Genomic DNA, 13,208 nt, shown 5'->3' with positions numbered 1-13,208 from the left:
ACGTTCTGCAGAAAATTTGTTGATAATACACTATAAATTTTAAAATGTGATAACTTCAACAGTGATATGATAATTTGTGTGATCATTCATTTTATGACAGATCATAACACTGGAGCAACCTACATCCATTGCTTGAGAAAAATATTATAAATATAAAATTGACCATCCAGAAAAAAATTAAATTAAATAAATTAAATTAAAATTTAATTAAAATGAAATCCAGAAAATTAAAGCTGTTTATATTGTGTAACTATATTCTGTGTTTCGGGTTGCAATTTATGTAGATTAATTTCCATTTTAATGTCAAAGTGGTACAATTTCTTACATAAATTTTAATTTCACTGCAGTCAAGTTTGTAATAATATAACCATTATTAATGCAACCATTTATCATTTTCGACTGTTGTTAAAGAAAGTTTTTAATATATAGGAATTAATCATTAAATATTTAAAATGCATAAAATACTTCATATTTAACTCAGAAACCATCTTTCTATATAAAGCCACATCTGTGTTACACATCACTTTCTTACCCCTCTTTTTCCTCCAGGTCTCGTCCGCTGTAGTCAAAGAAGATGTTGGAGTCCTCAGCTAACGCTCTTTCCATCACACGGATACCGCGGTCAAAGAAGATGAGGAACTCCTCCGAGTGCAAAACCTGCTGTTTCTCTTCCTCCGTCAGCTCCCGCGGGTGGCCTGATCCACACACAAGACAAAACACAACACAATGAAGACGTAAACACAGCTGCCCGGTAAATAAATAAACAACAGGCCATACGTTTTAATGTAAAAACACACAAAAGCACATGCCATGGCCGCAAAAATGGGCCACGTGTTTATACATACCACTTACATACAATAACACTAACAAACGGATTTAACCACAGACAAAATCATGGCTGTACGGCATAACGATGAGCAGGAACTGTACAAACTATACCCAAACAAACTCGCCCACATTCTTATTCCTGACTCCCAACAAGCCTTGGAGGTAGTTAAGCCAATTAGACCGGAGATACGGGCATGAAAACGACAAACAAATAATAAATGAATGCGCAAATACTGTACATTAGCGAACACACTGCTCTTAGTTCTTCTTTCCATAATGAGAACACCCCCAGTTTTTCTCGTCCTTTTTTGATGTTATTGCATTTCTCCATTTTCTCCCGGACTATTAGGGGCCCGTCCCTTTGATCTGAGCCCACTTGATTTGCGTGGCTTTTTTGATGACTCATAAGGAAGACAAAAGCCTGATCAAAGTCAGCGTGGAGTCAAAGCCCTCGTGTGCTTTCACAGTCTGCCTCTGTCCGGCCTCTCTCTAGTTATTTACCCTGTACACTTACACAAAGAATGCACTCTCCGCTCGCTTTGAAGTCCACTTGCTGGGGTCTAGTGACATTAAAGTTCGATCAGGCCTGACCCAGAATGCCTCGCCCGATAAGCCCAGCCGCCCCCCCAGCAAGAATGCCATCTGATACGGCTGCAGGGGTCACACGCGAGTGGCCACTCAACGCTCCGCTGATCCTGTTTGGTGACTTTGGGAATTTTGACATGTGGGAGGCCCAAACACAAACTACTGAAGCAGGACAGGTAAGAAAAACGTGATTTGGACAGTAGTGGAAATGTTTGCATCATCGTACTCTACTGTAATTATAAGGTACACACATTACTTCACTGGCTGAAGGTTTTACGTCGCATGACTTGCATAACAAGCTGTAAATCACATGGTAAATTATTAGAGACACTACGTCAAGTTAATAAACCCCTCACTGTCATGTCACTCCACCCATGGCTTATTAACCACTAACAGGATGCATTTCCCTTTGAAACATCAAAAAGAAGGCGACAATAAAATCCCAGCTATGCCAACACAGAAGGAATTGCCCTTGTGGAACAGCCTCATTGAATTTTAGTCAGTGAGGGTAATTTATCTACAGACCTGATATGGTTTCTATTGGCACCTATGGAACATGTGTGCAGAACACGCGTCTGAACCTCAGGCTTTACTGTAAAGAGACGTCTCTCTTGCTGAGCCCGAAATGAGCAGATGTGGTTCCGTGTAACATCCAACATACAGAAGTCAAATGTGCTAAATCTGTGCCAGGTGTAGGCCGTTTGTGTTGGAAACATGCTTTTTTAACAGAGTGCAACCTTTGGAACACCTTCACACGCGCACATTTGCCATCTGAATTAGGATATAACATAGACTTTAATCGATTTTATTATTTAAAATGATTTAAATACAGATTAGATTTAGATTAAGTTTAAAACTATAATAAAAAAGACCTGATTTAGTATATTTTTTAAATAATGTAATATATAGCTCTAGCTGTGCCATGTTGTAGCATTAAAGTATAAATACAGTGCTTTCTGAGAATATAATATAATATAATATAATATAATATAATATTCAGCTAAGTGAACTAAGTAAACACACTCACACCCACTCTTACCTTCTTTTGTGTCCTTGCTTTCTTCCTCCTCCTGCAGGTCATTTTCTGGGCCAGCTTTCGGTTCTGTGACCTCTTCTTCCTCCTCTTCATCTTCTGAAAGGACACCCAAAAGGTCACATTGAGTTTCTGTTCTATGACACCTGCCAAATTTCACTGGCTCCCTGTGACCCACCCTGAGCCCCAGACTCTTCCATAATAATAGCTTACAGATCTTCTGTACCTGACATACTGACTCATTTCACAATCAGACTCTTTACTAATCAGCTGCTCAAACTCAATGCTTGTTTTGGATCAACACGGCATGTTGTTTCTTCGGTTCATTGTGGATTGGCACAGCTGCATTTTCACAACCGTGAGCTCTAGAGAAACAACACACTCAGTTAAAAGACACTTCCTTTAGGACCCGAAGAACATATGTGCTACACGTGTGCATGCGTTTGTGTAAGTTTATGAATCCAGAGGTCCGCTCATGAAGAGAGGCACAGATACCCCACAGGAAGCGGAAGGGGGTGAGTGGCGTGGCCTCTTTCTGCACTCGATCAACCCCCCCAAACGCCTGCCCCGGGGCCCCCCAGGACCTGACGACTCACCCCTTAATTAACCTAGTCACCTCAGTCAAAGACCCAGTCTTGCACTATCCGCTTTCAGCCACCTGCTACGCCATCCGAAGCACTGGGCATGTGTTCCTAGCCCTCTCCATTACCCTGTCCCATGTCTGCAGATGGCGAGAAGGATGACGCTTAACACCCTCACAGGCACCTGTAGACGGGGCACACACACCGACACGCTAGCATACACACAGAGCTCTGTGGGATTGTTTTCTTGCTGAACCCCGGTGGCAGAGGTTAATTACCCGGGGTCGGGCTGACAGTGGGTGCCCAGTCTGCAGAAGGAAGTGATCCCATCATGCCAGACGTGTTGCGGCTCACTCTCTTAACACCAGTGTATTTGTGTTCACACCAGTCAAGGAGGAGGCAAGGCCCTGGAGGCACGCTTAACAATGATTTAAGCTTTGCAAAATGCAGTTGCTCACATTGTTGTGAATTAAGCTATAGTATGACAGATTTACTGCCTTTACTTGGGTTTAATCTCAAACAATAATGTTTTTCCCTATATTTATCTCTATCCAATAGGGCTTAAAAATAGGGTTCTGGAAAGAAAAATCTATTTTTTTTCCCATAGTGAAAACCACTGCTGTACAGTACCATTCAAAAGTTTGGGGTCAATAAGATCTTGACAGTAAAGACTTTTAAAATACAGAATATTTGCGATTTCAAATAAATTCTTTCATTTTTAACTTTCTATTTATCAAAGAATCCTGAAAAACATACATCCACAAATACATTAGGCAGCACAACTATTTTAAACATCGATAAAAATAACAAATGTTTCTTGAGCAACAAATTACATATTAGAATAATTTCTGAAGGATCATGTGACACTGAAGACTGGAGTAATGGCTGCTGAAAATTCAACTTTGCATCACAAGAATAAATGACATTAAAATAAAATGAATGAATGTTACAAACCGTATTTAATAAGGTCCAATGTTCCAATAAGGTCTGCCTTAGTTACTGTTGCTAACTAAAATTTTTTTTATAACTGACTCTGCAACATTATTGGATACTTTTTTTGTAAACTTGCCTTTAAAACGATCCAAACAGAAAGACTGTCGATAGAGTTACATTGTAAAAAAGAAATGGTGTATAACAAGAATTGCTAATTGGTCAGTAACTTCTTTTAAAGTCTTGACTTAACGCAGAGCTAATTTCTGAAACAAAGAAAAGTTTACTTCCCTTCTTCAAGCCAAGTTCATTTATTCACTCTTTAAATACAAATACTTTTTTGATTTTAATCAAATGTGGATAGAATATACTCTATGTTGAATTCATAATAATTAATGTTTTGTGTTATTACAGTACACACTTTGAGTTTGAGAAATCCATGGCATATGAGCATAAGCACAGAGACAATTGATTCCCCAGAGGCTGAATGTGGATCACTGATGTGAGCTGAGTCTGGCCCGGAGCAAGTGTGGTTTAGCTGCTGAATACGACTGCGCTTCTGAGCCAGAGACCAGCGGGGAATAGAGGAGTCCTTAGACCCAGACAGGCAGCCAGCCAGCCCTGGCCGACCACACTACCATGGACTGCTCTGGCCTACCCCAAGATGAAGAAAGAGACCTGCCATTCGTTTTCAGTTTGTTCCTTTTCTCTAGGGCCTGAAATAGCACAGGCAGAGAACGGGACACCTCTTGCATACCAGAAGACCCACATGCTAGACACACTATGTCAGAAGGTTTTGGATCGGGATGTTCAAGTCTGGAGGAGGATGTGACCTAATATGACCAGATGATCTAGAGGAAAGTCATTCGCATGAAGCCTCGTTGACCACACAGATGGGGGATAAAGCAACAACAACCCTGATTCATGGCTGTGGTCAAAAGGTTCGCAAACACATTCAAGAGGTTTGCAATATATCCGCAGATCGCTGTGGCTTTTTGGCCAAAGCATGTTTTCGTGACACCCCTTATCGCTCTGAAAAACATCAGCACGGTGGGGGAACTTACAAGCCAATTTGTAAATTAAACTATGCCCTTCAATCCATTCATAATGCATCTGATGTCCTATCCCAGTCAGAATGTTTATTTGCGCTTCCCATGAGGTGACAGCAACCAACATGTCATCAAGGAAACGGTTAGAAGTCTTGAAAGTGAAGAAGAGATGGATAAACGAGACAAGGTTAACATACTCTCCCCTGGTGCTTAATACGGGTTCACTCAGTGGGAAGGAACATTATGAACCATTCACCCCACTCGTCGCCAGGTTGATGAAACTGTGGACCTGCCTTGCAAGCTATTGACAGCCCCCCCCCCCCATCTTACCTGCCTTCAATCTTTTCTCTGTTTCCTCAAGCTGCTCAAGCAATTCCAATCCTCCGCTTGTCAAGCTGCTAGTCGTAATGACCAACACAGCAGCAGCAGCAAAATGGGACTTACATCCTTAAACCACAAGCTTTTCTCAAGGTGTAGGACTTATGACACCCGAGCTAATTAACTGCTTAATTAAGCAACAGAAATTGCTATTTGTGCAATGGCTGGGTGCAGGGTATGTGAAAGATTAGTTCTGGTTATCACATAATAGAGTAGTGGTGGCAACATTTGATTCGTTATAGAGGGTGCAAGAGCGAATGCCTCTGAATGTGGTAAGGAGGATCTTAGCACTTCCCGCTCTAAAGACACTGCACGCGATATACCAGACACAAATGGTTCACAGATGGACGTGGTCATGGAAACATCAGTGCTGAAGGAGAATTACAGTGCACTTGTCATACTCACACTTCCATACTGTTTTTATGATGTTAAAGCATTGTAAAATGGTTTACTTGAGATCAGTAATCTTACTAAACCAGCAGTTCTTAAGGCCCCTTAAAAACTATATTAACGGAACTATATATATATATATATATATATATATATATATATATATATATATATATATATATATATATATATATATATATATATATATATATATATAAAATTAATATATATATTTATTTATTTATATACAGTCATGCCCATTTTTAATCCTTTTGATCTTTTATTTAACAAAATTCACAAAAATCTAACCTTGTATTGGATAATAAGAATTTAAAATGGGGGGAAATATCATTATGAAATATTTTTTTAAACCTCCATTTGGATTATTGTACGGTTGGATGATCCAAACATGGTCCATTACAAGATTTCTAACAGAGTCAGTCACTTTTTGATTTTTTATCTGTCGGTATTTGATAGAATCAAAGATGCCATGCATCTAAACAAGTTGTCCAGGACCTCCAGCAGAAATATAGCAGAAATACAGCAGTATATTTCATTGTACACATGGGGTACTTTTTTATCTCTATGTTCACCAAACCCATCTTGAGTGTTTGCTGCTGAACAGCTCATTTTTTAGTTTCATCTGACCATAGAAGCCAGTCCCATTTGAAGTTCCAGTGATTTGTAAGTTAATTATATTCATTGAAGAACCAAAAATTATTTAATTACATTTGACATTTTAAACATTTTAAATAAAACCCCTTGGAAGTTTGCTAAGTCCTCCTAGTGGGCCCCAGAGAACTACTGTCCTAGAAGATAAATGTTTTCAATTCAATTCAAATACATTTCTGTAGCACTTTAAATACGTTTCTAAAATTACATATTGTGAAATAATAAAAAAATCATTATTAATTTTATAAAGTAATATAAAAACAGATTAAATATGCTAAAATATATTTCATGTGAATTAAGTTAACATGTTAACAAACCTTAAAATATAACAAGCTACAATAAAAAAATAATTTTATTATTGAAATAATCACCACACAGAAGAGTTCTGAGCATCTTTACAACAGACACATATAAAAGATTATGGTGGTGGAAAAAATGCTGCCAAAAGCGAGATGAGATCCCATCGATTAAACGGAAGGAGGATGCAACTCAGTCTTTCATCCAGCATTTTATTGGACAAAGCTGCACTGCTCCAGGCCTCTGGATTGGGATATGGAGCTGATTAGACAATCAAAAAAATCCCCTCATCTGACAAGTGGGGATTTTTTCTGTCAGTGAGGGGGCGGAGGGTGTTTGTTTTCCTCAGGGCCTCTGAAACACAGAGAGAAATTGAACTGAAGGGCCGAGGGTATTTCCATATGGGGCATGAGACACATAGGGAGGACACCCCTACTGCCCACCATATTGACACACTGACACTCAAGCATATAAGACACACTTTCAGGCCTGCATACATGTGTGTGGCTTTTTTAAGATGAAGTACATACAGAAGTTGGGTGTCAAGCAGCCTGCAGACCACAACAGAGGAAGAGCACTGAGGAGGCGGCAACAGGAACATGAAAGAGGCCTGTAATGTGGAACTGGCAAGAAAAACTGAGCACGAGACAAACACTATCAATCTACTGCACTCCTGAATGGCACATCAGCCAGAAAAACGTCCTTCGAGTCACATCCTTACACATTAATGGACCTCAGACAGGGCAGATTGAATATGACACAAATGAGAATGAGGCAGTGAGGCTCTAAATCCCTTCCATAGGTGTACTACAACCTTGCATAAACTTGCTTGAAGAAAAAAAAACAGCAGTACATGTGAATTAGCAGTGGGAAATTAGAGGGTTTAAGTTGGGACATCTGATCTCCTTGCCTGACAATTTGCACTTATCAGCTCCAAAACCCCATCTAAAACTGGCAAACATACTTAGAATGTAAAAAAACCCCATCTTTTCTGAAATTTCTTTCCATTAGAAATAAAGCGGGAAACAGAAATCTCATTGATTGGATTCAAGTTGCCTGACAGCCAAACATGTTATTCAAATCATCCTGCAAGTGGCTCGCTGTCTCTGCATACTGTATTAAGCTGATTCAGAAGAAAATAGTATAATCCTCACAAAAGTAAACACTTCATCATTTTGTAACTAATTATGCCTGCTTCTAGCAATACAAAGACCCTGGGTTCAATCCCTCAGTAAAATACAAAACCGATAAAAAATATGCTGAATGCATTGTCTGTGACATGCATAAACCTAAATGTAACAAAATCAATATAAAAATGTAAATATTAAAATAGCAACAGGAAAACAATCCCATGATGATAGATTCTGCACACGCTGCAGTCTGCAATCTGTGACCCATCCACCCAACAAAAGCTCTTCTCTTTCCTTTTCCCGTCTCTCTCACTCAGACACACACAGAGAGAGCCAGACTGTCTTGTTTAATCAGATGGGGAAAAAAGCTGTGGAGAGAGTACTTGTGCTCCTGGCTACTTGCTCATCAAACACACAGAGCACAGGCCAGAGTGGAGTCAGGTCCTTGAGCTGACACTCTTCACGGCCTCCTGCAGCTGTGTGAAAGCCCAGGGCTGTGGATACACTGTTTGCATTTCATAACTACAAACCACACGGATGGGCGACAAACCAGCAATACTGCTTCAACACCTTCAGCTACAATTCAGAAAGAAAAAAATGTGATTATTTACAGACCAAATAAACTGCAAAAGTAAAGTCATAACAACTCTTATCCTAGGGTACTCTTTATACATATATATATATATATATATATATATATATATATATATATATATATATATATATATATATATATATATATATATATATATATACTTATAAATATACTGTATATATGTGACCTTGCACCACAAAACAAGTCATAAGGGTCTTTTTTTTTTCAAAATTGAGATGTATACATTATCTGAAAGCTGAATAAATAAGGCTTGCATTGATGTATGGTTTGTTAGGATAATAGGACACTATTTGGCCGAGATAAAAACTATTTGAAAATCTGGAATCTGAGGGTACAAAGAAAACTAAATATTGAGAAAATTGCCTTTAAAGTTGTAAAAATAAAGTTCTTATCAATGCAAATCACTTATCAAAAATTAAGTTTGTATATATTTAAAGTAGGAAATTTACAAAATATCTTCATGGAACACGATCTTTACTTAATATACTAATGATTTTTGGTAATAATTTTGACCCATACAATGTATTTTTGGTTATTGCTCCAAATATAACCCAGCGATTGAAAGACACACAAACACACACACACACACACACACACACACACACACACACACACACACACACACACACACACACACACAAACATATATATATATATATATACAGTATATATAATTATAAAGTAATAAAATATAAATTCTACAAAATGAGTGTAAATATTATTAAAAAAAAATAATTCAATATTTAATTATTTATTTACACCTCTCTCTCTATATATACATAAATAACATCAAATTAATATTGCTTGTATATTTTTTCCATAAACATTTCATTGCATTGTTTTATGATTCTGAACATTCTCTACTAAAACATGCTTTATTGTGACCACACTACGCTATAAATTTGACCTCATTTACACTTTATTATAATTTATTTATGTGCTAAATTACTAATTCGACTGCAAGTAAGTTGTTGTATTTCATTGGTTCTGTACATGTGCTATGCATAAAAAAAATAAAAACAAAACAATAACTTCGAATATAATCTAAATATCTAATATAATATAATCTAAAGACTAAAACATCAGAGAAAAATAGATGAATGTCTCAACAGCTCAATGACAAATGGTAGAGAAAATGCTAAAATGCACTGAATGCAGCTCATCAAACCGTACACATAAATCATAGCAACCCTTATCCTTCTTCTCCTCTTCTGAAGCCCATTCTGAGGCTCTTCAAAGTTTGCTGCTGTGGCAAATAATGCTTTGACTCCTTACTTGAAAAGCAACTTCACATTTAGGAACAGCCTTTTGTTGGCCTTCCTCATCATTCTCGTTTGTCATCTTTATGACATCATCATGACAAACGGCTGAGATTGATCACAAAGTCCTTTTTAGTGTACCGCTATCTCAAGCTCAAGGCCACGCATCACAGACCTGCCGTCCCCTCAGAGAGTGAGACCGCACTCTGGGGTCTGGAAATGTTCAAAGTCGGGCGAGATAAAGAAAGCCAACACTTTGAACCGATATCTTCTCTGAAGCGCTGCTAACGTGCACAGGAAATGTTTTAGATTTGAGATTTCCAAGTCTTGTCCGATTGGACTGCATATTTAAAATAATGTGTCGGGGAAGTTCCCACATCCTTACATTGCTTACAGTTACTGAGATTGTATTTCACTATTGTATAATAAGTCCAACTATTATAATGGAACTTTTGTTATTGTTTGTAAATCTAATCTGTTCTAAATGTAATTTCAAGAGTAATTTAAAAAAACACGCTATCTATTGAAACGATTCACATTTTACTTTATGTATTACCATTTAATAGAGTCCAATTTGAATACCATATGGCATTTGGTCCTTTTTATATAATTGTAAAATCCCCTCTAATATCTAATTCATTTTGACATCAAAAGAAAGTAAATGTAACAGCATCTCAATGCAAATTAATATGTTAATGTGTAAATAATTTAAATTATTATTGAATTATTATTAGTATTAGTAATTTAAAAAACATTATTTCTATTAAAAACAAACATTTTACCTAATTTATTGGCAGTCAAACAATATTAAAATTCATACTACATTACATATTTTAGATTTAACTTTCGTCGTATTTAAACAGTTACTCCATTTTTATATTTTATTGGACAAAATCACTTCAAGATACCTACATAACATTATTTCGATTGAAATTATTTTTACTTCATTTTTTGGAAAATTTACTTGACTTGTTGGAAGTCTTTTGATAGTAAAATAACATACATACAGTACTATTGCACATAGTTAATTTTAGATTCAACTATATAAACATTTATTTCAACTAGTGTACGATTCAAATCGAGAAGTAGTAAACGGCTATGAAATACACTCTACTTACTAATCAGAACAGAACATGACACTTAGGTCATTGTAAAAAAAATAAAAATTCAAACCACAAATTTCAACAATGAGAAAGAAAGAAACTAAATGCTATTTAAGACGGACACAGACAGGGTTCCCTTATCCATCTGACCAAACTGAATGACCTAGTCTGGTTACAGCTGTTTGCCTAATTCTGTATTTTTTAACATAACAATAAATCTTTTGAATAGTTTACATTTCTTTTATTCAACCTCTAAGTCTTACAAGTCAAACTAATTAGGCTCTGCAACAATGCTTTTTAGTTTGTAAAAAAAAATCCTCGATCCTTGAATTCTATATGTGACATGAAATGAATCCCTTACAGCATCTCAGACTGACATTAATCACAAACTCTAATGAAAATGATTAGTTCCTCCTTTCACTGAGCGTCTACTGTTCCAGATCCTATATTCCTGTCCTACCAAGGCTCTGGTCTAGTAATGAACCTACATTATGCAACGGGTCTCTGGCCCGCAAATGTGGTGCCAGTGAAGCTGGCCTTCTCCCAGAACCACATCTTTAAAAGAGTCATCATGCCACGCCATGCACAGACTGGCCACAGAGCATGATTAAACCTCATGACTTCAAACTTTCCAAACCCTTGCCTGTCAAAATGAGCAACTCAGCTCAGGCAATGAGCTAAAACTCACTTTTCAACAAGTCACAAAGAGAGATGGCATATTGGCTAAAATTCTTTGATTTCACGATTTATTTAAGTGCTTAGTGAAATATGTAAATAATAGAATTTATGACTAAAACCTTGGTGTTAAAATAAACTGATTGCGATCTTTCAGCAGTAAAATGCACTATTCCAAAGCGCTTATTAATAACGTTTATAATACACGTGAAATAGACCGGAAATCAATTATTTAATAAACTATATCGTGGAATTTACTTAAGTTCACAATTCATGGCTTTTCAAAGCAGCAGAAGTCTGAATGCTGCTGCAGTTTCTCTGAGGATGATGTGCTAAGAGTGCCCCCTAATGTCCCCTGCAGTACATAACCAAAACAACTCATTCAATCAGCACACAAAATATTACCTTTTTTTTATCAGTTATTGCATAAAACTGCATTAAATGTAACATTATTTTCTTATAAATACAATATATATGTATATAATTTTTTTATTATTATGTATTTTTTAATTTTTTTATGCAGACCTGAAATATTTAATAGAAACCCTCTGTAGCAGCTATCCTCCGACCACCCAGTCCTGTACACCGCCTCACCTGACTTTATAGTGATCTTAGAAGTTCCTGGGGAATACGGGACTTTCAACTTTTGTGTGCTGCATGGAAAAAGTTGAACTGTTCAGAGGGATGAAACAGTATCCCATCAGATGTTCAACACACATCAGATGGCAAATATTATTATAGTGGCTCCGTGGACAGGGGCCGATTTTTTGGCTGAGGTGGTTTCATGTATCTTATTATATGGCGGTAAGAAAGGAAAATTGTAATCATCTGGGTCCAGATTGGCGAGGTCCACCTACTGTGAAAGACACTGTATTGTCTGATATCAGATTTTTTTGACTGGCATCCAATCTCGATCCAAACCATAGGGGATTCAGGCCTTTTTGGGCTTGAAACTAGAGTCAGATGATTTCGATGAATTTAAAGTCTAGGCATTTCAGCAAGGAGCGAAGGGAGAAAAGACAGACATCATCTCTAATGCCAACAATTAATTCTGACATTGCAGATCAAAAGAGAGTAAATGTAACAGTATCTAAATGCGACATGACTCTCCCTGGGATGGAGATGGAAGAAAATAGCAACCACTGTTGTATGAGAGCGAATTTTGGCTAACCTTTAGTTTTGTGAACACTGACACCCTCAGCTTTTCTCTTGTATAAAAGAGCTGAAACAACACGCCAGCAAGAAACGCTTCCATATGTGACCCATACGCCCTGCTAAACCCACACTGAGGGCGAGCTGGTCCCGAATGGCAAGGCTATGGGCAAAAGCCTTAACCACAGTCATCATGAGACCCTCAGAAAACTGCTGTTCATGAAACACCAACTGCAACACACTCTCAACAAGGCAAAACTGTTTGTCAAGGTGATATTAAATGCATGTGCCAGAAACAAAAGATTTTGAGATGGTTTAAGTAGGCCTCCTTCACAGCAAGTATAACTTGTGCCGCGCTTGAGAATGACCTGAAAAAAAAAATAATTCTAATCTCAATTAGCCGGACTGTTAATAATCATAGCTGTGTCATCAAACATTAAAATTATTCCGACGCTTGAGATATTCAGTGGTCAGACTCTGACCCGACAACTCAAAAGAATTAATCGAGTCAATATGTTTTGCTGGGATCA

The 13,208-nt window shown here is 37.3% G+C and overlaps 1 protein-coding gene across 4 annotated transcripts in view; it reads right to left on the bottom strand.

Moving 5' to 3' along the window:
* The window catches only part of LOC127935390 (cytoplasmic dynein 1 intermediate chain 1), a 53,852-nt gene that overhangs the window by 25,358 nt on the left and 15,286 nt on the right, over positions 1 to 13,208 (bottom strand). For 2 of the 4 annotated variants that reach the window (XM_052533206.1, XM_052533208.1), the window contains 2 exons: positions 2,453 to 2,545; positions 533 to 695 (listed from right to left, as the gene is read on the bottom strand). In XM_052533206.1, the coding sequence (XP_052389166.1) occupies positions 533 to 695; positions 2,453 to 2,545 (256 nt within the window). The remainder of the gene's footprint in view (positions 1 to 532; positions 696 to 2,452; positions 2,546 to 13,208) is intronic. The other 2 variants (XM_052533207.1, XM_052533209.1) reach the window with 1 other exon arrangement.

This window comes from Carassius gibelio, chromosome A19 (genome assembly GCF_023724105.1).
Source record: "Carassius gibelio isolate Cgi1373 ecotype wild population from Czech Republic chromosome A19, carGib1.2-hapl.c, whole genome shotgun sequence".
NCBI classification, from domain to species: Eukaryota; Metazoa; Chordata; class Actinopteri; order Cypriniformes; family Cyprinidae; genus Carassius; species Carassius gibelio.
Note: the sequence above shows the minus strand (reverse complement) of the source record. Positions and strands in the feature narration are given on the sequence as shown.